At 39.5% G+C, this 27,894-nt stretch overlaps 1 protein-coding gene across 1 annotated transcript in view; it reads left to right on the top strand.

Annotated features, from left to right (window-relative positions):
• LOC108784956 (glutamate formimidoyltransferase-like) overlaps positions 1-19,403 on the top strand; it is a 39,963-nt gene extending 20,560 nt beyond the window's left edge. The window contains exons 3-6 of the mRNA XM_018553909.1: positions 4,996-5,091; positions 11,525-11,677; positions 12,745-12,939; positions 18,952-19,403. Coding sequence (XP_018409411.1) covers positions 4,996-5,091; positions 11,525-11,677; positions 12,745-12,939; positions 18,952-19,388 — 881 coding nt within the window. The 3' untranslated portion in view covers positions 19,389-19,403. The remainder of the gene's footprint in view (positions 1-4,995; positions 5,092-11,524; positions 11,678-12,744; positions 12,940-18,951) is intronic.
• Positions 19,404-27,894: the final 8,491 nt, after the last annotated feature.

Below are 27,894 nucleotides of genomic sequence, written 5' to 3'. Positions count from 1 at the left end.
CCCCCCCCCCCCCCCATTGACCTAACGTTCACAATTTCCAGAACAACCGTACAGTCAAACCCAGGTCTATTTGATCATTCCTTATAAAGAAAAATACTTGAAAAAAATATGATATAATAGATTTGGGGAGACTATAAATTCACTTCAAATCTCTGTTTATAAAATTGTGAATCTAGCCGCAGTTACACATTTTACTCAAATAACCAACTAACCATACTGCAAAACCCATACTTGGAACTGGTTGGCAGTGACACATGTTTCTGCATCTGAACAACTTGCCATAGTATTCATTACACTTTTCCGTTTACTTAACACAACTTCACTGGCTGGCAAATCAGTGGAGGCCAATCTTTTATTTCCTTGGCTCCTCAGTTGTTTTATAGGATTAGGTTATCAGCCTGGTGATTAAGCGATTGCACCCTGCAATCTGCCAGCCTTGTTCTGCTGGGATACCCCGGGCCTTAGTGGAACACTTCTTAGTCTTATTAGTGGCTGCAGTTCAAGTGAAATTACAGCTATTATACTCCATTACGCAGACAAAACAATTTACTTCTGCAGAGGATCACGCTGACAGCACATTTTGCCTGCATTTGTTAGTGTTCTTGGTCTTTTTCCTGGATGGAGCTTTAACAATTTGTCAGGAAGTGTTTTTACCCCAAATTGCCTTGAAAAATAATGCACTCATGGTGTGTTATTTGTTGGGCATTGAAATTTATTTTTATTTTATTAGAATGTGAAATTATTTTACAGTTATTGATAGAAGTGAGGTGAAACTGTGATTAAAATGTAAATGTTCTACCTTTTACTAAAGAATAAATATAAGCTTATTACAAAATCATACATACTGTATCTTTATATCTTCCATATCTTTAATGCAGAACTTAACTCCAAAATCTTCTCCTCTCTCCAGGCTAAGAACATTTTATGCAAATACAGAAAAATACCTGTTTATACTGTCAGAAATACTATGTCCTCATAACTTCCTATGCAGTGAATACTTCCCCTCTGTGTGTGTGAGATCAGGAGGGGGGAGGTATTTTTAGTTAAAATCAGATCATCAGACTAGGGTGACAAGGCTGCGCCTACATAGATACAGTATGGTGAGTGGGTGTCGTCACCCTAAGATAGGAAATGTGTTACTGGCAGGATCACCAGATGAAAAGGAAGGAAATAAGCCCTGAAAAAAGTAAATTTTTGTTTTTGGGTGTAGCTGTGCTTTAAATTGCTTATAGCTACCATACAACTTGTCTGCCGAAATGCTGAAATAGCTAATTGACTTACCTCTTCCACAAGTGTATGATTGTGTTTAGGGCTGGATTTAACATTAGCCACAGTAGGCATGTGTCTATAGGTGGTAGAGGTAAAGAGGAAGCTTTTCCCTATATAACTACTTGCACAATGTCAGACTCTGAAGCCTCATATATTTACCCCCCAAACATAGTCTATGCCCATCAATGTATTCATCAGGGGTTTGATGCCTGCTGTCAACTTACACACTGACCCCTGGCCTAGTGCACATATACTTTGTAATCAGTGAAAAGGAATGTGTTCAGTGGAAAAGGCAAGCAGGATGCACAGGGCTAGTCATCATTATTGCCTGTGGACTGCCTGTAGCTGATCTTTTCCTCATTACTAAACATGTCTTAAACCACAATGTGTCTGTGTGTGTGGAAGTAGCAATGCTGGTATAGGAGAGGTGAGGAAAGCACAGATCCACAGAATGTTTGAAGAAGAAGCAGGGAAATCTTTGCACTGCAGGTCCTTAGGCACGGCTTTCTTTCCAATAATTTCTCAGGAGAACTGTGATTAGCACAGTAGTGATTTCAGCAAGTCTTGTGAGACTTGTTAAAGGAAGTAATGATCTTACACTGAAGTTATACAGCTAAGAAGTATTGAATTCAAAACAAAAGGTAGATTTTCTGGGTGTATTTTTCCTGGATGATCACTTTTGTTATTGCCGGCAGAGGGGATCTATCTAAGCAGTTAAGACAAATCAGCATATTTGTACCACAGTTTTTAGTCAGAAAGATCTTTAGGCGGTCAGATCTTGCTTGAATTGCTAAAGTATGTGGTTAGGTTTACTGGAACATTCCATGGTGAATACTAGGGTACAGGCATCCTTGGGTAGTAAATAATTATAGTTGCACTCAACAAGATGTTATCAAGGGAGTCCATTGTTAGCTCCAGCATGCTCAACTGTTCAAAGACAGGCCTATCACCAAATCGCAAAACACAGCTCCATCCAGGGTGGATTTTATTTAAATCAAGTCTATTTAAATCACTAGTAAAAAGGCTTGATTTAAATCAACTTGATTTAAATCAGAATTTTTAAAGAGCAATTGTCATCTCTGTCCCGCAGTGGCTCCTCCTCTGACCCGCTGTTTACTCACCGACAGTCCCATTCACTTTAATGGGAGAGCTGGTGATGCGGCAGTGACGCAACAAGGTGAGGGACGTCGCGGGCAGCAGGTGAGTAGATTTGCAAAACAATGGGATAAAGGAATATTCCTGAACTTTGTTTTATGATTTATCTCATGGTTACTTACTGTGAAATTGTGTGAATACATCAATGCAGTGCATGTTATCTCAGCTTGCAGAGCTTGGATTCATTGAATGAGTTTTACCAAAAATTTTAATATTGCAGAATATACAGGCTCATGTTACATAACTAAGCTCCATTTCATGCTGAATAAACAAAATTATGAATGTATCTTAAATGAAAACTATCTTTAGATAGATTTTTACTCCAAAAGCATTTTATTATTTTTGTTAAAATTTATTAAATTTGATTTAAAAATAAAAAAAATCCGATTTAAATTTAAAAAATCTGAAAATCTGTCTGAACACACATTGCATTGCTGTTTGTTGCGTATCGGGCATTGAAGCTGCAGAACGGTCAGGGTGCCCCTGCTGACCCATGTCTCTGATGGGCACGTAAGCATCAGAACTGGACCACGAAGCAATGGAAGAAGGTGGCCTGAATGTCTGAATCACATTTTTCTTTACATGATGTGGATGACCACGTGTTTGTGTCGCTTACCTGGGGAAGAAATGGCACCAGGATACACTATGGGAAGAAAGCAAGCTGGTGGAGGCACTGTGTGGTATTGGACAATATTCTACTGGGAAATCTTGGGTCCTGCTATTCATGTTACTTTGACACATACCACCTACTTAAACATTGTAAACCAAGTACACCTCTTCATGAAAACAGTATTCCCTGTTGGCAGTGGTCTCTTTCAGCAGGATAATGTGTCCTGCCACGCTGCAAAAATGGTTCAAGAATGGTTTTAGAAACACAACAAGTTGAGGTGTTGACTTGGTCTCCCAATTCTCCAGATCTCAATCCAAATGAACATCTGAGAAATGTCCTGCAAAAATAAGTCCGATCATAATGTTATGGCTGATAGGTTGTATATGACTGCATCTTCTAATTATGGTATCCCTGTTTGCCAGCTGAAGCCCAGCCATTTGTCTTTTCATTGACAAGATGATCAATCAACATTTCAACATTGGCAGGTTAAATTACATGAATTTAGACCATATTAAGGTGTATAACTTTAGAGTTTTGCACAAAATAAGCATAATATACAGTCTGTACATGTAATGTATGTGATATAAGTAATGTTTACTTTATGAGCAATTTGCTTTTAATGATGGTATAAGTACAACATTTTCATCAGAAGTCTTTTCGGTATATTATTATAGTGTCACCCTAATTTGCATGTGGCTCTTCATAGCCAAATAGAACGTAGAGAAAATGGTGCATGCATGACTTTTTTGGCTATAGTGCTTTCTAGAGAGCAGCATCGGCAGGAATATGACAGTTAAAAAAAAAGAACAAAAAAATACTGGTAAACCTGCCATTGAGATTATGGGACTGCCACTAGTGGCCGCCTCCTGAAAATGCTAGTTGCCCAGCTTTGTCCAGTTTTACTTCCTCAGTCACCTGCAACTGTTAAGGAACCAAGAAACCAAACAGAAACTTGAGTGCAGGTTAAAAAAAAAAGAGTTTATAGAAAAAAAGCAATAAACCAAAACGACAAAAAACAATCCACAAAGTTTAAGACGTCATCTATGCCAAGCCAGGGGTCAGATGCCAAAATGGGTAGCCAGCCGAACCATGTCAGGGAACACTGAGAGCAGAATGAACATAAACAATAGCCAGGAACCAGGAGATAAGTCAGCCAGAGCCAGGGTCATACATGGAGAATAGGTACAGCAGCGTACAGCAGCAGAGCACTTGGTAGATCTGAGCACACACAAGGGTGGAGACTAAATGGACCAGCTGATGGTTAAATAGTGAACTGGTGTTGCATCATCACTCGGAGACAGACATTTGTTAGGAGTTTGCTATAGTTGCGGAATGATGATGTTTAGGGGTTTGGCCATAAGAGGCTGGCAAAGAAGAATGAATAGTGTCAGACACACTGCCCACAAGCCATGCTGCAACTCAACTGGACGAGGAAAGGTAAGAAACCATGACAGCAACAAGCACGACGCAAAGGAAAACTGGAGAAAAGTAAGAATTCTTTATCTGTACTTGTTCCAGATCAGTGACTCAGAAAGACTGAAGCCAGAACATGACAGCCAGACACAGGTAGAGGTCAGCAGTGGCAAGCTTCATATTTCTCTCTGGACAGGTTTCATTTCATGCTTTGCATACCACAATAAAACTGCACAAGTCCTCATGGTCTTACTTTACAAACTACAATAGATTTTGATAGTTTTCAGTTTTGGGAAAATTGCTGTTGTCTAGTGGTTTTGGTGTTCATTCCTTTATATTTGATTGGCTACTGTTATTCTTCATGTACTTCATGTACTTAGTTTAGCTCAATTTATACAGCAATGATGGACTTTCAGTGTTCTGTTCATTTGCACTACACATTAACTAAATAATTTAAAGTCATCCACTGACTAAAGACAGCACACAAAATTAACATTCATTGTCTCAATTTTTTACAAGGAGAAAAGTAATTTATTTTCTTTTGGCAGGTCAGAAATATCCAGATACATCTGTTCTGAATGTGTTCTCCAATTATGATTACAACAGGTCAGTGATCACCATTGCTTCTGCCAGAGAACAAATAGGTAAGTATGATCAATGTATTTTATTTCATCATATCATTAATCAATATAACAAATAACTACAACATTTTCCTATCACAGTCCTATGTGGTTTCTTTGGCTCTAGTGCAAAATGTGCATTTTATTTTATTATTTTACTTTAACCTGCAGATGATAATGCAGATACTCATTTTAAAAACTAATTTCAAAATTATTGGCAGGATGAAGGATCTCCTCTCTAGCACTGCATCATTATGATCTAGTGTAAGGCCTCATGCACACACAATGCAAGAGCAAAATTGTATATTGCGTATATGCAATCCCAGAATTCATCATTCTTAATAGAAATTTTAATGTACGCGCACACACACGCGTATATGCACGGACACGGGAAAAATATGGAGCCTGGACGCATCTTTGGTCCAATTTTTTTTTGCGCATCTTTAATACACGGCTCCATACGCAGCTATGTGTATGGAGCCACTTATTTGCATATGGGAAAATATGCTGATTTCATCTATATGCAGCTTATTGTACGGCAGTGTGAATGAGGCCCAATTTTCCTTCCCAGCTGAACAGATATAGATCATAGGCTGGCGCTCTTCAGTATCGGAGAAAGCCATTAGCTATTAGTTTAAAGAATGTCATAACATGTTTAATCTTTTAGAAGTACTTGTCATAGGTAAGTTACCAAGTTGTGACTTTTAATTGGCTTTCTAATTAATCCAAAAGGTGTTCAATAAGGTTAATATCAGGGCTCAGTGCGGGCCACTCCAGTTCTTCCACGCCTGGAGCAGCAGCAAAACAGCCATTCTGGAACAGAAAGAAGTCTTACCCAGATCTCATTCATTTGAAGGCACATCCACATTTTTTTGGTTTTCTAAATTGGTATCATCAATAGAGTAACCCACAGTTATACAAAACTGTTGGTTTTACTCTCCACTTCTGCTAAATGTGCGATACCAATTTTGGGTGGACCGGCCATTTTATAGGGTGAAATTCCCATTAACAGTTTGTGTGGTATGTACCATCTAGTGAATATGTATGGTCCAGATGGTTTTCCTAGCACACGCGTTTTAGGTTGTAAGTATGTATGGTTGCATCACATATGACAATAAGTCATTAAAAACATAATTTACGTGATAGCCATGGGGATCCAGTTTGCATGACTACTTTCTGCTTATAGTGAGCTCACCAAAGTGCTACATGTTCCTTTTTAAATTCATCTGCTTCAACTTAAACACTTTAAACACACGTGTTTAAAGTGTAGACTGGGAACAAAGTCCCCATACAGGAGAAGCATGATTGGAGAGTAGTCAAGTGTGACTGTGGCTGTAGACTAGAACATTTTGAATAGTATTCTGTTTACAAACACTTACGGATGTGAAATATGGGTGTGGCCATAAAAAATGTCTATTTGATGAACATCCAACATGTCTCCAATTATAAGCCATCCTTTTTGTTTCATTCTATTATTTTGTTTGGGGGAAATGACTTGGCATGTGTGCTGCTACACGTCCCGAATCCCTGGGGCCATTGTGCATTGAGTTGTGCTGAGCAAGAAGTCACAGGATGTAATGAATAGGCCATAAAGTGCTGTATGACATCCCATGATTTAATAAATATTCTTGCTGTTGTTTCAAGATCCGGGAACCTCATTTGTGAACATTATTTTAGCTGAGTAAGTGAAAAACCGATCCCAAGGGAATTAAGAAAAAGCTGTTAATTAAATTACTTCATTTGCTGGGGAAATGAAAAGCCCATAAAACGTTTAATGCTTTACTTGGACACATGGATTTGTACATGTATTTTTTTACATTTTGGTGTAACCCCAACAGTAACAGGAATTGTATTCTCATTTATTAGTTTAATAAATAATAATATAATATATATATACAGTATATATGAATTGTTTTATATACTGTTTGTATTGCAGTGACAATCATCTGACAAACACTAAAACAAATATGATATTTTAAAAAAACAATTAAATGTATTAGTATAACAATACAGCAAAGCTGCCAACCTGCAGCTATAGTATAAAGCTCACTATACATGTTACAATCTGAGGACCTACCTAAACTATACAATCAATCTGTATCAAATCAGATACTATATAGATGTTGGTAAGAACAATCCTATTGTAATGTGTGTGGTGGTATTAATGTAAGTAGATGGAGAGACCCTCCGCACTCCTCACAGCAGTCCCAGGCCAGATAAGAAAAAGTGGTGCTCGCAGTGATGAATTACCACGGATGGCGCCGTGCAAACACAGGAAAGTTAGGAAATCACCAGCACTCAGTATCAAAGTTATCTTTACTACTGAGTGCTGGTGGTTTCCTGACTTTCCTGTTGTGGTATTAAGACTTGGGCAGCATTAGGATATTGGCATCTGCCTTTTGGCCCCCCTGTGATTTTCTGCGACTAGTGCACAAACACAGGTGCACAAGTGCCAACAAAGAACCTACAGTTGGTTAATGCCTAATTCTGGGTAGTTTTATATACTTTTGCACATTAAAAGTGAATTACCAATGATGACGTGTGCACCATCGCTGGCCGCTGCAGCATTCCTTATTTTAGCCTTTAGCCGTACTGTCCTGTCAGCGCCAAGCTCCTGGTGCTGAGATAACAAGTTCTGGTTGTACAGTCAATACAGTTAGTCGTACATTTTACCCGGTCCTCCATTCAGAAAAAGCCTTGCATTCTTTTTAATGACTGCAAGGCTTTCCATAATTGGAGGAGGGGGGATCATGATGTTCATCCACACCTTCCCCAACCACAGAATACTTTGCATTCATTGAAAAGGAAAGAGACACTCACTGTACTGAGCATATTGTACCCAGAATCTAATATCTCAGCACTGGACATTTAACACTGGCAGGATGCTGCAGTGGCCAGGAATGGGCACACTCCATCATTGTTAATTTATTTACTGTACAAATATTTAAAAAATGGTTTTGTCCAGAGTTCAAATTTCATTACTAATTAACGAAACCTACTGAACAGTCACAACTTCTGCATTAATTTCCATAAAAAGTCACACTTCCAGTAAACCTTACACAAAAACAGGGGGCCCCGCCATAAGATGATAAAGCATAGTAGCTCAGTCACCCCCAGCAAGGGGCAATGGTGACCCACGTTTGACCCTGAGACAAAATCTGGGAAATAGAGGTATTCAACAAAAGGTTACAGGTCCTCTAATCAGGGCCGGAGTTACCGTTACCCAGAGTAGGCAAGTGCCTACAGGCGCCCTCCGTGTAGGGTTCAATACAGGTATCTACTCTGCCTATTTCTCAGTATTGTCAAGATACAAAACCAGCAATAGCAAGATGGTGCATCCTGCACAAAATGCACCCACCTGCTCCAAAACCAGCGACGCCTACAGGAACCGCCGGCTTCTGCAGGGGAAGGACTCCGGGCCCTGCGTAAGGCTGCCCTGTAAAATGCCTGTCTGATGCGGACAGGTGTTTAGGGCAGCCTTACCCAACACTGGGGTTCTTCTCCGCATATGTGAAAGCTGCCGGGTTCCAACGCAGGTAGGGGAGCCAACCTTGGCTAAACAGATTTCCATTCATGCCTACAGGCACGGCCCTGCCTCTAATCATCTTTTGAAGAGTTTTGGATTAGACTGCATTAGCCTATGGTAGCTGGCTGTGGCAGAAGCTTCAAAAATGTATCTTTATTTTAATTTCTATAGGTATGGGTTTGAGTGTGTGTATGTTGGTTGAAAACTAGGTACCAGCTGACTCCAATCTTCAGACAACACGCTGTAAAAAAAAAGTAGTTTAGAAAACAACAGCAGTGTAAAATAAATGAGGCACAATTAATCTTCTAATGTGTTGGCATTATTAATAATTAAAATATTAAAAGCTTAAAAGAATGTTAAAGCTGAACTACTTGTTCCAAAAATATAACAAAGTTATTGTTAAATTTGCAGCCAATTAGAAAGTATGTTTTTATTAACCTACTTTGTCTAGTTAATCTGTTTTATTATTCTAAGAGTAAGTAAAGGGCTAGTCTGCCCAAGGGGATATTTCATGTGTAGGTGGAGCTGGGAGGAATGAGTTACCTTCTAGCTATTTTTTTGTGGACTCCAGTGGTGAGATTTTCCTGCAAGAGTTTGGCTCTGTTCACCCCCTGAGACTTTTGGGTGTTTTCCAAGATTTCCAACTAGGAGCGTTAAGTCCCTTTTGTAATGGCCCCAGTAGGTGTGCAGAATGGGACACAGACTGCTGACATCTCAACAAGGCATTCACTGGCAGATATAAGAAAGCATTTTGTGGTCTATCTCCCCAGCATCTACCAAATCCTGGAAATTTCACTTTTGGGTGAAGTGACATTTTAAAGCGGACCTTTAACCATATCTTTAAAAAAACAGCAAACATACCTTTAGAAATGTTTAATAATTGTAATCTACAAACACATACTCTAGATAATTGCCGTCTTTTGACCTGCCTGTATGTATTGGCAAAGGCAGCATATGTATGTCATGTTGTAGTCCTGATTCCAGCAGCGTGCATGCAAGGGTGGCTCTAGTGGGTCTCCATAGGACCCCACAAGGTAAAGGAGACACCCTATGACTGGAAATCAGGCCACTGCATAAAGGGGAACTTTACCCATATCTTTAAAATAACAACAAACACACCTTTAGAAATGTTTAGTAATGACAATCTACAAACACATACGTATAGATAATTGCCGGCTTTTTATTCTTTGCATACCTTGTTTTTCTTTTCTTCGGCAGTCTTCTGGCAGTGGTCATTTTTGCTAAGGGCAGATTACTAGATTTTCCTTTACTTCCTGTACATGTACTACTCTGGCACATGTAACTGGGACATGTGACCATGCACATCATCTCAGGGGAGGGAAATGCCTTTCCCTGAGATCTCATGAGATTACAGATGAGATTTCCCAGAAATGTTCTGCTGATGTAACTTTCCTAAGATTCAACACTTTGGCACATTAGATCATTTGTGCCAGAACTGGACAAGGAAGTAGATGAACTCTATTTGTAAGTAAATGAAAAGCAAGTTTGTTTAACTAATGAATGTAAGATGACCCTAAATCACCATGCAGAGCTGCATGCTGATGTGATTTTTAGTGGAAGGGGGTAAAGGTCCGCTTTAATAGGCAAGACTGTCCCATAAATCATTTTAGAGCACGTAGGACAAGTGCCACAAGTATAGTAACCGAAATGACTGTGGCTAATTGAGCTTCTCTGTGATAGAGAGGAAATGCTCCAACAGATGCAGATGTCTTTGCAGGACACAATGCCCTGCATTAGTGCATTTAGATAGCTTCTCCCCACAGCAGAAGTCTTAAAGCAGAACTCCAGGAATAAGTTATTATGCATACTTGCATTGGTCCAGTTTGGCCCAATGTAAGTATTATCGCCCTGCACTCCTGAACATCATTAATTAATACTCTCTTGAACCAAAATCTGCTGGCGCGGTGTTTGATTCTGTCCAATGTAAGTATGTCCACAGTTTAACCCCCTTTGCAAATCAGGCTTATTGGAAAAAATTACAAACTTTCAGTTGTTTACAATTAAATCATAGAAAGGCAATTGAAATAGGTCAATGCAACAAATGTTTCAAGTGGTTTCCCTAAATTCATAAGTGCGTTATCCAAGTGACACCAGAGGACAGAAAAGAGGGGTAATGTATGCACTCATAAAAGACCGGAAAATGCCAGCATATGTATCAGCTGTGGGCGTCCGACACAAAACATCAATGGTGAAGTGGAACAGTCTTCGATTTCACCGGGACAATCATTAGTTCAGGATGTTGGACAAAATTCCTCACAGCTGTGGGGAGCCACACCACCAATGACTCTGCAGAATACTGACTGACTCCACTCTGCTTTACACTGATTGAGGAAGTCCACTCAGCACATCGGCAGTACTACTCCGCCAGTATATCTCACCAACATTGCTGACATACAGTACCGCTCCTTGCACCTGCTGGTCAAGACTGGGTTAAGGACAACCAGTGTACCTTCCATGCTTCAAGGACATCTATACCCATCACTGCTGTGAGTGCATTTTATGCTTTTATTTTTAATAAAATCTTTTTACTTTTTTATTTTTTGCTTCTCTGTTTTACATTTCAAACTTAGAGTGCTGTTTACTCCTAGCTCCTGAACTGATGATTGTCCCAGTTAAATCAAAGTTTCTTCCATTTCACCAGTGAGGTTTTGTGTCGGACCCCCTCAGCTGATACATATGCTGGCATTTTCCGGTCTTTTGTAAGTGCATACATTACCCCTCTTTTCTGTCCTCTGGTGCCACTTATAAAAAAACAAGAGCGCAAAAACCTTGTGTATTTATTTCATTTAACAGAATACATGTGAGTCAGCCATTTTTCTTGAGACGTACTTACAAATAATAGTATTTCTCCTAAAGTGGACACTTGTTGATGAATCTTTGATTTTTTTTTTTGAATTTTTATTCATGCAGGTAAATCTGTGGTGTCTGCTTGCGTGGCAGGCCTTTCATCCATCAACTTATCTGTGCATGATGGAATACATCCGTGTCTTGGTGCCATTGACCTAGCACCCATCTATCCTCTATTAGGTATAACACTGGAGCAATGTGGTGATATTGCAACAGGTACGTCCTAATATATCATATTGAGAAACTACATCAGTTATATTATGATGGGATCCTGGGTCTTGAGTGAGAGTCAGCTGGCCAGATTCTTCTTCAATTTGGCCACTTTTGTGGCTATTGGAAATTTGTTGAGAACATGAACTATGAAACCGTTAAATAATGTTGTGCACTTCCATAGGAACAGGGGCACACACTTTAAAGCACTGTGTTATAGATGTACTTAAAATGATTATATTGTGTTATAAATTAATTTCCATAGCAAACATTTGTTTATCCTTCAGGCAATGCTTTCTAATCTGTTATGAGTTACATATTTACTTTCTGGTATGCCACTGTTTTAATCAGAGGCTTGCCAGCCTATGCATTTAAAATATCTGTAACATATACAGTTTTTTGTTAATAAAATCCATCCATATTTGTATCTATTATTTCCATAATATATAAAATATATACTGTATAAGGCAATAGGCCACAAGATGTCACTATTGTACTTCTCCTTGCAGCTTATTAGTGCGTTTGTGATCTTGAAAGTGCTTCATAGCAGCAATTACATAGAGGATTAACTTAGACATAACACAAGGCGGCGTACATTAATCAGCACTGGTAGTTACCACTTACTAGCTCTAAACGCCTAGTGAAGATTAGTGGCATAGAGCCAAAGCTACTCAGAAATGCATGGGCTGTTTTAAGAGAACCAAAATTTCCAGGGCCTGTTCACACCACAGCATTGTGCTCGAGGCATGGTATCTGTGCGTTTACCACCTGCTTTAGCACAGAACATTGCACCTCACGCTAGGTGTGCTGATATTTCAATAATTTTCTTAATGGAACCCCAACACACCTCCTGTGGGCAATAGCTTGCAGTGCAGTGAAAAAAGTGATGAATGCATCACCGCATGGCATTGCAAGGCACATAATTGCAGTAAGGTGCAATGCACACCCACCAGAAGGTGCATTGGGGTGCCATTCATGCATGCCTTAATGCATGAAGCCCGCAAATGTTTAAATGGCATTGTGCTCCGTGATATCCTATCAATCTCTTTATTTTTACGCTAAACATTATTTAGGTATTGCCAAAGAACTGGTCATACTTGTGCCAGGCTGCAGTGTATTTCTTTTTGGCTATGCTGACAGACCAGACATGAAGTGCTTGGCAGATAAGAGGAGATCTCTTGGATGGTTTAAGAAGAAATCAGAAATCCATATGGACTCCCTGAAAACTGATATTGGGCCAAAACCATCACAAAGGCACGGAATAACAGGTTGGTCTTTGAGACTCATGCAAAGAAATAGAACTGGTGCTAGGTAATAACTCTGCAAATTAATTTTGCTGCAAAATTAACTACCGTGTTTCCCCGAAAATAAGACAGTGTCTTATTTTTTTTTTTGCACGAAATAAGACACTAGGTCTTATTTTCGGGGGATGTCTTACCTGGCTGCAGCTGTGCTCTGCCGTCCAGGGAGCCACAAACAGGTGGGCGGGCATGCGTGCGGCCGGGGGGGCGTGTCTGGCAGGGGGGCGGGAGGGAGCTGCCTCTCCGCTCGGAACTAAGGAGACGAGGGGGCGGGCATGCGTGCTGCTGGAGGGGGGGCGTGTCGGGTAGGGGGCGGGAGGGAGCTGCCTCTCCGCTCTGATGTCGTCATCCAGAGAGCAACAGCGTGCGGGTAGGTGGACGGGCGAGGGGGCGGGAGGGAGCTGCGGCCGGTCTTCACAGCTACCCCGGAAGTAAGATCTAGCGCTATCTTTGGGGATGTCTGTAATATAAGACCTACCCCGAACTAGGTCTTATTTTCGGGGTAGGTCTTATATTACAGACATCCCCGAAGATAGCGCTAGGTCTTACTTTCGGGGAAACACGGTATTTCACTATAGGCAAAATTTTACCAAAGTAGGAACTTGCTTAAAATTTGCTTGAAATTTTCTGGATCTGTGATGGAATTGAGATACAAATACCTTCCGTTTTAAGAAGGCACTACTGTGTTTCTTGAACGAAGAAAAAAAAATTAAAAAAACATTTACTCTTACTTTCTTTTTTGGTGTTGTATTTAGGGTAGTTTATTTTAGGGGGGTTCTATTTTTTTGTATATTTGAATACTGTAGTTTGTATATTTGAACATATTTGTGTATTGTCACGTTAAATGTTTTAGTTGAAATTATGAGGCTAGCAAGGAGCTATTTTTTCATCACAAGCAGGTTCAGGATAGTTGAAAGGAGCTTCTATACAGGCAGTCCCCGGATTACAAACAAGATAGGGACTGTAGATTTGTTCTTAAGTTGAATTTGTATGTAAGTTGGAACAGGTAAATTTTTTAAGTGTAACTCCAGCCAAAAATATATTTTGTTGATTTGGATAGCATAGGGAAGGGTTAACCTCCTGTAAAGTTTGTTTTGCTGTGTGTGCCCCTGTTCAGAAGATTTCACCTCACTTTCTGTCCCTGGGACAGTTGGATTTTGAAAATTTTGGGTTGTCGTGGAAACAAGGACTGGTGATAAAGCTTCAGTGGAGACACCTTTTTGCCATGATCACTCTTACAGGAGTGAATTTCTTTTCCTAGGGGTAGATTTCTTTTCACTTCCTGTTGTCTCAAGGACAGGAGGTGAGATTAAATCTTTCTAATGAGGATACAGACAGCAGTGAAAACCTCAGTGACCCGGAAGAAGAGGTGGGTACCCCTCTAACAAGAGCCAACTTCCTGTAATGTATGTACAGTACTACTAACCAGACCCAAAAAGGCGGGCACTCCTTATCTGCACGAGTGTGGTAGCATTACAACTACCCTGCTGTACAGTAATAGCCTCCGTTTGTAAGTAGGAGTCGGATGTATGTAACTCAGGGACTGCCTGTAATTGTCTTTGGCCATTGAAAGCTCATTGCGTCCTTAAAAAAAAAAAAATCTTACTTCGGCCTTCCCATTTGACACCAAAGCATTGCAGTAATTTCACCAAACTTTCAGGGAAATGAAAAGTTTCGATTTCACTCATTCCTAACTGGTACCTCTAGCCATGTAGTTTTAAAAATGAAGCAGATGTCTCAGAATAAATTATTACATTTTGTCATAGTATGTCACAAACCTCATGTAGAGGCATTGATGGTGATAATATTTGATGGGATGGGAAATTTTTTTTTTTCTATTTTGACTTGATGGCTAACATTATTTGTGATCATACTGTATATAATAATACATTTCAAGAGAGGAGCCCCTACAATGGTGCAAGACTGAAGGTAAGGCTGGAGTTCAGCTTTAACAGGAAACATATATAACAACTTAGATGTATACTCCTCTTTGTGACTGCTTCTGCTAGTTATATGTCATATAGTAGATGAGTAGGTATGAATCAAGAGAAAGAGATCCACTGCCATAAATAATATAGATCGGGGTAACCAAACTTCGTTCCTCCATCTGTTGAGGAACAACACGTCCCATAATGCATTTCAGGAATCAGAGAGCACAGGCAGATGGCATTATGAGTTTTGTTGTTTCATTACATTTGGAGGGGGTGGGGGGGGGGCGCAGTTTGGTTACCTTTGACATAGGTATTTTCCTGCTCCATGGAGTCTGGGCTGTTGGCTTATAGCGGAGTTAGACACAGTTTCAACATTTGTAAGGTACTGGCCTTGATATTAACTGCTCTCCCATTGCAAGGAAAAAGGTAAAAGTATTTACTGACTGTGATTTGGAGCTCTTTATTTTAAACTATATCTCGCTGTTCAATTTAGCGTTATACTTTATTATATAGGAGACTTCACTTACACTTGGTTAGGCATCTCTATTGCAGAACAATGCTGCTGTATGCCAAGAAGATAGCGCATAGTGGGACCTAAAGTGTGTAGCAAATGTTTTCCTTTGCACTGTAAAAATAGTAAAATTAGCTGTCACTTATCCCATTCCTGTGGTAAGAGAAACACTAATGTTCTACACTGATTCTTAGAACGAAGTAAGCATTTGTTTTTCCTGTCAAAGTGATGGATGTGCATAGTGTATTTCTCAGCCCTGGTGCTTAGGAACCATAGTGCATATTTTCCACAATTCTTTGTGGAAGCACAGGTGTGCAAATTATTTAGATAATCCCACTATGGTCCTGATTCATCAAGCTACAGTAAAACATAGAGCATCTTAAGGTGGACTTTAAGCAATATTATCATGAGTTAATATTGTTTGAGAGGCTACATCAGCATACCCTAATTTCAGTTTCAGGAGATCTTCCTAGGAGGAGGCAAAGCAGAATGATGATCTCATCAGCTTTCTGCATTTCATTGTATGTAATACCAGGCTGTATTTCTGAGATACAGTATAGTCTGCAGAGAGGTCCAGGAGCAGGGTATGTTGTACAGAATTGTGGGGGTGCAGAATTACAAAGCCTTGGCAGCTAGTTAGTTATATGTATTTTACCTGTTAAACTGTTTGCCTGGCAATGACAATGTTTCTGTTTATTTTTGATACACAGTGGTACCTCGGTTCACGAACTTAATTTGTTCCACAATTCTGGTCGCGAACCGATCAGACAGCGATCTCGACTAGAGAAAGCCACGACCATGTGTCAGAGCGGGGAAGATGGCTGCGGTTGTGTTCGTCACCCCCGATGCGGAGTTCGCGAACGAAAGCAAAATTTTGCCGAACTTCCTGTTCGTGAACCGAATTGTTCGCGTACAGAAGAGTTCGTGAACCGAGGTACCACTGTATACTAATAAAAAACTAAAGTTTAAAAAAAATAAACTGTTTGCCTGGACATTATGTACTATATGGTGTGTTATTCATTTATAAATTGAATGATCCCATGCCATCATCCAATAGTTACAAATGATTTAATGCTTTGGTAAAACAGAATCAGCAGTTGTAGTACAGGCATCATATGGTTTATATCTGAGCAGTAATACTGCATGTGCAGCTGATAGGTAACCCCTTTCAGTACAGAATTTTAGCAGCAACAAACACACAGTACGATCACTGCAACAGTTGTTTAATTAAGCAGTGTGTGTGTATCAAGTATGGCTGTTGCATACTAATATACTACAAACATTATGGATACAATTGGTTGGCCTTGTTGGAAATTTTCATGTGATTTCCATTTTATCTTCCAGCCTCTTTTTTCTCATTACCTGGTTACATGTTTACAGCCTGCATAATGCTAGAAGGAAATTCAGGACTATCAAAAGTAATGGTGTGTATAACCAGCAATGGTTTTGATAGCTCCTAGTTACATGCAGTTACATGGCAACATGGATGGCTCCAGCCACACCAGTGACCGAGCCTTTGGGGAAAATGAGGTACACCATGTAAAATATTGCTAAGTTGTTCCAGTATTCAGAATCCTCTGCCATGCGATGAACCTCTCATAGGGACAGTCCCCATGTTCGGAGATTCAGCATCTCTGTAATGTGAAGTTGGTAACTTGAAGAGAAATATCAGGATGATTATTCAGGTACTGAGAAGGTAGTTGAAGCAGGATTGTGTTATATAACAGAAATTATGAGAAGAGAGCGAAGTCTACTACCGGGGCCTGAGGTAGACGCTCAAGGTTATACTGCCTTTACTTATAGGATAAATATTTAACCAAAATATTGGTTGGATAGATGTTTACCAGAACCAGTGACCTTTGACTATGAATAGTCCTTGACATGTCCTAATGATTTCCCCTATTCTTAGTCAAAAATAGCTGCTCTCCCCCTCCCAACTATAAATAAACTCATATCCTTCCTGTGTGGTGGTACAGAAGACGCGGATACATGTGGAGCCAATCTCATCATCTTTCATGAATAGAAACGTGCTTATTCTTTTAATTATTCACCCCTGATGTACAATTGATTTTGATAGTGGGAGAGTGTGTTATGAGGGGACAATAAAAACAGCCTATTTGTATGTCTCTGGGCCCCACTCCCAGCCTTCTGTTTCTGGTTGTGTTCTTCATTTTTGTTTTGTCTTCCTCTGATTCTGTGTATATGACTTCAATAATAATCTGTACCACAAACATCCTCAACATGGATGTTAATAGCATAACGAACCATACCGGGGCTGTTTTGGTATAAACATTTGTAAACAAAAATGCTTAAAGCATTCAGAACTAATTATTATTTGTCTAAGTGCTTAACCCATTCTCTGTCAAAAGCTCACATAACAAAATGCATTAAAAATATTGTAGAACGTAAGATTATTTTCTTTATAAAAAAAGTTTGAAGACATTGAACCCAATACGGTGTATGGCTAAGCTGACGAAAATAGGCCAAGCCCAAGGTGTCTTTCACAATGCATTGGAATTAGAGGTGGCATCTGTTTACAAGACATAAAATGGTTGCTGAAGACGGCAACTCTCTGTTTACAGTATTGAAAAGAGTACCTGAAAATGCAGAATCTTGCTACCTTTACATCATCATTTGGGTCTGCAGTCTTTGTTTTTGGTATCAACATCTATTTTGATTATCCTGTGCAGGACTCAACTCTTTAACCGCTAAAGTACTATTATACAGCCATAGCATTTCTGGACCTGTCCTGTCCTGATGGATGACTATGCCTACTTTATTCAGATTGCAAAAACACTAAGAACATTCAAACTTGATCGTAGAGGACCCACTATATAAATTACATCTTATTTTCTCCACAGAAATGTCTAAATATAGTATATACATATATAAATACTAGACATAGTCTAACTTATCACTTCAACCCCAATGGAGAAATGTATTTCTTTTTTTAATCACAACACCAGCTGGTTTCCCATGGTATAAAAAATCATAGCTTGGTGATTCAATTATCAACCATTGTTCAACAATGAGTAACAATTTATTAGCTTGTGGTTATCACAGCTTTATCCTCATATTTGTTAGTGGCCTCACAATATAACTCCCAATAGTGTTATGTAGATGTAAGCAACCTATGTTGTTCCAAAGTTAGTGGTTTAGCAACTCCTGCATAACTTTGCATTTGGCTTGGTGGCAGCTGTAGTTTGGTGCATTATAACAAGCCGCTAAGGCTTAGGTAGAATACCACACTTGTCCTTATTCCAACTATAAAGCCTTTTGTGAATTATTCCAAGAGTCTGCTGATATTTATAGTTCATATAATGGTCCTATAAAGCCAGAATCCGATATATGACCACTGGTTTTCGCAAACTGTATATTCAAGCAACTCCTGCAGTCAAAAACATTGTGCATAATATTTTTGCAATGCAATTTTGAATAATGTTACATTCATTTCATAATTTTAAAATAATATATCCGCTTCTTAAATAGAACATATTTCTTTGTCCCCGATTTTTACCACTGTGTTCCCTGTCCTAGGTGTTGGTGCCAGCCCTTATGTGATGAACTGCAACGTCACTCTCGACACACAGGACCTGACTTCAGGAAGAGCTATAGCAACTGCCATCCGTGGTCGGTCTGGAGGACTTAAGGGAGTGCAAGCAATGGCTTTCCCAAACAGTGGCCATGTAGAAATAGCCTGTAATGTGGAGAGTTTCAGAGATATTGAGGAGTCCACTTCTTCCTCAGAAGCTAATAAATATATATCTTATCATATTTGTGGAGAAAAGTTTTCACAGGTATCTCCTCAATATATCGAAGCTGAGATTCAACAGTTGGCTCTGCAATATGGCATCAACACAGCAGGAACTGCCCTTGTTGGTTTCACTCCATTGGAGTGCAAATCCACAGCTGAATATGCAATATCACATGGAATAGGAGAGTTTTGGAAGAGAAGAAAAGGTGTTTTTATGTGAAAGCCCTGAAGTTCCTCAGTTCAATAAATATGTAAAACATATTTTGGAAAAAGTTGCAATGTTGTTTTTCATTTTAACACCCTCCTGGCAGGGTAAACTAAAAGCATAAGGGCTCTTGCACACAGGCACTGGTTTTGGTACACTGTAAATGCCAGCAAATTCCTGCTGGCAAAGAACACCAGGTGCAGCATACAGCCTCACACTAAAATCAATGGCTTTATGTTGTTGTAGGCAGGTACATGCCGGCACTCCATAAACCTGTGCTGCACATGGACGTAAAAGTTTGGAAGCACACTGGGTGCGTCGGAGACTTTACATCCATATACATTTGCGGGTTTACACAGTGCCGGTGACTTTAATGTAAGGCTGTATGCTGCACCTGGGGCTCTCTGCCAGTGAGAATACACCAGCATTTACGGTGAGGGAGCAGGCCATGTGCAAGAGCCCTAAGTGAGCCAGGGAAAAACATTTTAGCAGGCCACTTTTATGTTTGTAAAACAATATTTTAGACTAAACTCCATGTAAGCAGCTAAATATAATGTTGAAATGCATATAAAGAAGCCTGTTTTACTTGTAAAAGGCTTTCCATCTTATCCTAAGATATACACCGTCTTACCGGACAGCACAGCCAAGCTGCTGATCTGACATTTCCCTTCTGCAGTTAAGCAATACAGGTAGGACTTCTCCAAGTTTCATCTTGTGACTGGACAGTGATGAATAATCCTTCTGCTCATTCTGTTCTTTTCTCCTGTCGGAATTTTCCTTCCCAGCTCATGTGCACTGCAGCAAAACTATATAGCGTCTTGTGCTGCCTTATAGTCTCTGCTCTCTTCTAGTCTGAGTGATACCAAATCAAAATCACTAGTTGCAGGTTTAAAGAAAAATCATGAAAAAATGTTTAAGTAACACATTTCTGCAATAATTTGTATTTTATTTATATGTGCTTAAGTACAATTTTAACTTCTTTCCTCCAGCTACCGGTGTAGTAATGTTCCTCAGAAAGATGTCACATGCTGAAGATGCATTTATATATCTCATCCTGTTGACACTTACCAGCTGACACTGTGCTAGAAGACTAGCCATCAAAGCATGCTTTGACAGCTACAGGGCCCATTCACACCACATCCAGATAATCTCTAGACCAGACCAGATTGTTTCCGGACCCAAAATGCATCCTGATGTATGCTATTTCTGGCCTCTGTTCACACCAGCGCAGTCCGTACCAGACCAGAAAAATACTGCATGTCTCATTTTGTCTGGTCTGGAACGCAAGGAAATGCATCAAAAACGCACTGGAACGCACCTGAAAGCCCATTTTAAGGTAAAAAACAAGATCCGAAGCGCGGTAAGATCGCAGTAAAAACTCTGCAAAACGTAATGCACTGCGTTCCAGATCTGGTAAAGAAAATGGTGTGTACCTGCCCTCAGGCCCAGCTATTGATTGGGAATCAAGCAGAATGGTTCCCGATCATGTGATCGCTATGACATAGCATTCACAAACAAGCTGAAGCCTTAATTCAATAAATAATGCTTTCAGCTTGAAGAGGCAATTCCAGCCTGTAGATAGCAGTGCGCCTGTTTAAACTGTCATTTGTATGATGCAATTATAGTATTTTAAAAAAATAATACATTCATAATATATATATTTATATACGCTCAGTGGCCAGATTATTATGACCACCCCATCAGTACTTCGTTGGGCCACGATTCGCACGTTCAGACCCAGATTTTCGGCTGACAGTCCAGTCTTTAAACACTTTAACAACAGCTGCTCTTGAACATTTAACGAGTTCTGCTGTTTTGCTGATACTCGCTCCATGGCTCCGAGCGCCAACATCCCACGTTCAAAGGCTGTTAAATCGCATTGTTTACCCATATCTTCAGAAAAAAAATCACTACTACTGTCGTGGTAAACAACCTGCTTCCCTATTTATAATGGTCTTGCCCTCTAGCAACTTCAGCGCGAAATTATAGCTAATTTGCCTACAAACATCAGGTGGTCATAATAATCTGGCCACTCAGTGTATATTACATTTTTAACTTGTCAGCCTATAATTAAAAAAAAAACTGAGCAGGCTTTTTATTAAAACTAAATGAAATCTTGTAATGTCCTTAAAGAAAATACCCAAAAATGATTTCGGTGGGCCAATTTCCAATGTATCCATTTAACAAGCACAGTACTCTGATCCCCGATATAATTAGAATCCTGTTTTATGAACATGCTTTCTTTAGACTGTCCAAAAAACTATGATCTGGTTGGCTAAAAATCTTTCAACTCTTTCCACCCACTTCAAAAGCAGCTTTAGTAAACATAAAGTCAAATATCCTTACTGCCAGGATCTTTGAAACAGACAACCATTTTAGCGAAACTGACATATGGACAAGAAGAACCACAAAACAGCTCCATCAATTCTTTAGCTGTCTGTCTTAGCGAGTTTCCTGACCACATCACACAATTTCCAGAACAATACCTGCAAATCAATATGGATCATATCCTTGCCAGAGCTTTTCTATGGGAATACTAACCACTGTCCAATGTGTTTCCTAGTATCTATTTTAGTCTTAGACATTTTTAAATAAATATCCACACTGCAGACCTCAGAGCAATTCAATAGCACTCTTAACTGCCACCAGATAAAAAGTGATGACCATTTTACCATTGGCATGGTGTGTGATTATAAGTATATATATCATTGTTGCCACAGGCACCGCACTCATGTGTGTAATTGCATTATTTCTGGATCAGAAGCTGTTGCAGCTTCTCATAGTAAAGTAAATGGCTTGAGCGCAATGCTATAGTGTTTTCATTGTCATATTGTACTTACCAGTAGTCTCATTAAGCATCATTTATAAAAAGTACAAATGGACTGTCGGATTTTTGTGCACACATACTTGTGTTGTTGCTGCAAAAGTTTCAAATTTTTCACTGCTTCTGCAGCAGCGCAGGAATATACAGCTTGCCATGCACCCTAAGAAATAGTCACTCAAAATCTGACTCTTATTGAACAGATTTGGTGCATACATGCATATGGCTAAATATAAAAACATTAAGCTGACCCTCTGACTTGAAAATAAAGCAATTATATGATGTTGCCACTCTGTGGGCATCCTTTACTATAGTTCCAACTGTGATGGGATATTTCCACTTACAAATAGAAATCACTACCTGAGCTCAATTGCAGATTCAGAATATACCATAGACATTTCAGGTACATGTTAGAATATTGTAGTGTGAAGCACAGATAGAAAGATGTCTTATTAAATGCAGCTAAGACTAATAAAATGCAGGTTAGAACCCTTTTTCCAGAAAACTATAATTTTCTAATAGACATTGAATTTACCATTAGGCACAATAGGTTGTGGCAATAGGACCCAGAGGCAAATAAGTGGCTCTTCCCTGTATACGTTTTAGAGTTTTAGGTCAAACTTTATTTTCACCCTCATCATCAATAAAGCCATAGTCAATTCTTATCACTTTAATTGCACCTTATCACAATATTCTAAGCCAGATTAGGTGGACCTATTTCTTTATAACAGCGATGATTTTAGAAGAGGGGTGTTACTTTGAGAGGCAGAGGCTGTGTGCCTACAGGCCACAGTGATAAAAATCTAGCCCTGGATATCTGTGACCCTGTCATCATACAGGTAACCAGAAATAACATTTGGCAGAATGACTGAATTAAAGGCCTGTGGTTCCCATTTTAACCAGTCAGATTCTCAATTGAACTTCAAAAAGAAGGGAAGAACAGCGGCATTTCTTCTGTCTTTGATAAATGAGAGCAGTTAGGTAAACCACATTCTGAACCATGACATTTGTGTTTCTAAACAAAATTGCAATAGAATGATATTGCCTTTTAGAACACATTATTTGTGAAATTCACACATTGGCATGTTGCCCCTGCAGCATTTATAAAGCTCTCCTTTTTTGCTGTGTGAGTACTACAATTTACATACCTTTGCTCCACAGTGGGGCTGGCTGTGAGTTATTTGGCACTAGCTCGCTGTTATTTATATAACTATTTAGATTGACATGGACAAGACATAAAACACATAATGATATATTATTCTCTAGTACGTGTGCTAATAATACCGTTGTAATGCTTTCAATATCAGTGCCAGAACCACAGGCTGAGGCGCCCCCATTATCTTATGAATAGTGCCCCTGGGGTATACATTAAGTTATATCTAGGCTTCTGTAAGAACTACCATCTTGAACACATCACATTACTAACAATAGTATACAGCTTTCCATAACCACATGCTACTACACCAGAAGGAAATTGGACAGCTCTGCCTGCTAGACATAGTAATGAATCCCATGGCTGAAGGATCAGTGATCTGAGAAGAAGCTTAAAGAATATCAAAACATTAAGGAGTGGTTGTACCTTTGTAGATGCTGAAAAAGTATTCATTTATTAATAATCGCCTTACAGTTTTATAAACTAGCATTTTTATTCTATTGATCATTTTTGCGTATAAAAAACCCCACAAGTTTTAAAGACATACAAAACATAAAAGTGCACTTCCAAAAATTCTCTGTGTAAATGGATAGATATTGGAGCAAGAACATTTTCAGCCTTTTTGTTGGCCAATATAGTGCTCTCCACCTCTAAAAAAAAACATAAAAGTGAGGTTCCTTTGCATCATTTCTTCTGCTTTGCTTTTTTTTTATGAAATACAGTAGAGAGACTCCAATGAATGTTTAAAACAAAAGATGAGTAAACTTCCTGCAGCACAAATTGATTCAGCATTGACTGACGCTAGAATAAAGGCAAAAAAAAAAAAAAAATTGTAGAGACTAGGGTTACTACATAGGGTTACTGAAGAAACTAATTTGCATTTGTGGGCACTCTGGGAGCCAGCCACTGGCATAAAGGCCTGGCATGTTAACGTTCCTGAGGTTAAAACTGTTGGATTTGATTTAGTGACTACTAGAGAGTAGGGTTGGGCTCGATGTTCGAGCCGAACGCAAGTTAGACTCGAATATCGGCAGTTCGTGTGTTCGGCCAAGGGCACTGTGCCTTGTGAGCCCTGATTGGCTAAAACCTTGCACCTGACCACAGGTGGAAGTCTTTGCCCAATCAAGGCACAGAGAACTGCGAGAGCCATGATTGGGCAAAGTCATGATGACTCTACCCAATCATGGCTCACTTGTTACAACTGTTTTTTTTTATGTTTATATGTTACCCGCATCTGTCAAAATGTCAAAAACCCTCCAGATCAACTTCACCAAATGTTGCCTTGGGTGGGTTGGGGCGATTCCTTCGTAACCTCACAAAGTCAGATGGATAAATTATTTCAATTCAGGTAAATATTAATATAATTTAGTATTAAAGCCTGATTTAAATTTTAGTTTAAATCAGATACATCAAAACAAAAGGTGTGCAAAGTCTTACTGTTTGTTTTCTTTAAAATAGCAGCCACAGCCTGAGTAGGAATGTCTGTCCCCTGCCAGCATGCTGTAAAGGATGACCCTTGCTCTAGAAGCAGTTGTTTTTCTGCAGAGGTCTGACGCACTCCATGCTAAATCAGAACTATACCTCTCCATCACACTTACTGTATATAACTTTAAACATAACACTTTAAAACTGTGAGAATGAATATGGAGTTGGATGCCCCTTTGTGGCAATAACATGGTGTACTCTTTTGGGAAGACTTTCCACAATATCTTGGTGTGTGTCTGTGGGGAAGAACATTTGTGAGCTTGAGTACTGATATTGGATAATAATACAGTCTCACAATTGGCTTTTTAATTGTATTCCAAAGTAGGGCTGAGGTAAGTGCTCTGTGCAAGTCAGGTTCCTCAACACCCAACTGCCCAAACCATGTCTCTATCAACCTGGATTTTTGCACATGGACCCAGTTATGCTGGAACAGAAAAGCACTCTTCCCAAATATTAGAAGCACACGATTGTTTAAAATGCCTTTGTATTAGCAGTACCCTTTGTTGGAAACACCTGAATTGTTTGGAGGGACGTCTACATACGTTTGGCCATATAGTGTATCATTGGTTCCTATATTGTTTACAAAGCCTATGTGCATAAGGACAGCACAAGCAGGCCATGGTCTGTTATTACACTAGTATGGGGACTTAGGTGTAGAATGCCTTTTCTATTTTATAGCTAGCATTCAGAAAGTCTTTTAACCCCTTGCTGCTGGAGGAAGTGGGCCTTGACGCCGGAGGCTGGTAGGAGGGTCTCTTGTTCATTCATTGTTATTGGCTACACAGTGATAATGTAATTGGGAGTCTGTGCTACTGCCTCCTGATCGTTGGTGCTTGACGGTAATTTGGAGCCCGTCCTACTTGCTCTTGATCGTCAGTAGTTGACCATGAACTGGAGGGCCCCAGAAAGATACAGCAACACATTCGTAGCAGCTGGGTGTTAATGCTGTTTTTATTAACCGTAGTAGCATTCTGAGGGCTAGTTTGTACCAGAATTAAAGTCTTGCGGCACTGCATTGATCATACCTTTCACCAGCTGCCTCCCCTTTAGCAAGCCTGTGGTTATATGCAACCTTACAATGGATAGTCTACTGGTTTTTACATTTAGTGCCGCCGGATTAATCATAGTGGCCCTTGATGATCAAAAATTCATATGAATGAGGTGAAATGCTGACTTTTTTTTTTTTGTATAATTTTTATTTTCAAGATTTTGATCACAGAGACAAAAAAAAGGACAAAAGTGGGTCGAACAAAGACCCCAAAAGGGATGACATACAAAATAACATAACGATTGGGCGATCAGCCCTCACACAACCATCAGGCTCGAACTGGTAAATGGAAATGTTGCACAAGGCACTACATAGAGTTTAAGCAAATAGGCACCTGGATTCCCTGACGTTTTTTAAAGGAGAACTATGGGGTTCTATCTTTTTTTTATTAATGCATTCCTTAGGCTAAATAAGTAAATAATGTAATTTACTCTAATTAGCCAAATGCACAGTAAGGCTGTAAAACCTTATTTAAGGTGGTGGGCGGGGCTAAGCGCCGCAATGAGAAGACATCCCAAAGTATCTGACGGGATCCTCCCCACTGATGACTGACAGTGATTCTGGAGAGCTGGATATATGGACATGCGCAGCAGCTCTCTCCTTACCTGCACATCCCCTTGTGCCAGCTCCGTCCCCCCTCTCTCTCTCTTTCCCTGCCGACACTGACATACCAAAATGATCGTGGATCGCTGATGACAGAGGGGAAGGAGCTCTCTCTCTCTCTTCAGCATTTACTACAAATGGGAAAATCCATATATGGTAAATGATGTCACTGGAGATCAGCATTTTCCATATATAAGCTTTCCCATTTGTAGTAAATGCTGAAGAGAGAGAGAGAGCTCCTTCCCCTCTGTCATCAGCGATCCACGATCATTTTGGTATGTCAGTGTCGGCAGGGAGAGAGAGAGAGAGGGGGGGAGGAGCTGGCACACGAGGATGTGCAGGTAAGGAGAGAGCTGCTGCGCATGTCTCAAGAATCACTGTCAGTCATCAGTGGGGAGGATCCCGTCAGATACGTCGGGATGTCTTCTCATTGCGGCGCTTAGCCCCACCCACCAGCCTTACTGTGCATTTTGGCTAATTATAGTAAATTACATTATTTACTTATTTAGCCTAAGGAATGCATTAATAGAAAAAAGATAGAACCCAATAGTTCTCCTTTAAACAGAACATCATATAAGGGAGGACTCCGCTCACTTTTATTTTAATAATTACAATTGTTTCATCTGAAACTTTTAGGAAGTTTTTAGACTTTGGTTTTTGAAACCTTTGTCTTGAAATATATTGGGTTCATATACTATCTATAGTCATATACACGTTATATTTTTGTTCATATTTTGTTTTTAAGCCTCTCCCACCCCCATATATGATGCACAGTACATACAGTATGTACACCAACCTATCCAACACACAACATAAAATGTTAACACTGCAGCCCTTGTTTTCCTGATTGCCCTTGAGTTACCCCCTGCTGCTTGAAAGGTACAATCTAAAGGAACTTTGTATATAGGAAATTCCTGTGCTCTAATGTTTAAAACCCTACTGAGGGCAATAGGGCAACAATTCTCTAACTGACATATGTATTTTAAAAACAATATGCATAACAAACTAAAAACCTTCAAGGTGTATACAATAATGTTATAACCTTATAACCTTTTTTATGATTTAAAATTGTACATTAGAGACAAGACGGCCATATAGGGTTAATCCAAAGTGTTTAAGTGATTTCTTTTGTAACCTACATAAACCTCACTCACCCCACAAGACATCCTTACTGTAAGCACTGAGGTATAAAGCATACATCTCATTGTTTACTCATATAATTAAGACCCCCTGGCATTTCAAGAATTCCATTTACAATGAATGTTCAGTCACTGAAATGTATTTGTATGGTAGTCAAGATTTTACTCTGGAATAAAAGAATAAATATCTAATAAGATTGTGTTAAAAATGTAATTGTTTTTTATGGACGCATGGGGCACTTAATTAGAAATGACCTGCTGCACTTCGTAAG

This window comes from Nanorana parkeri, unplaced genomic scaffold (assembly GCF_000935625.1).
Source record: "Nanorana parkeri isolate BGI_ZX_2015 unplaced genomic scaffold, ASM93562v1 scaffold134, whole genome shotgun sequence".
Lineage (NCBI taxonomy): Eukaryota > Metazoa > Chordata > Amphibia > Anura > Dicroglossidae > Nanorana > Nanorana parkeri.
The sequence above is the reverse complement of the archived record's forward strand: the minus strand, read 5'-3'. Positions and strand labels throughout refer to the sequence as shown.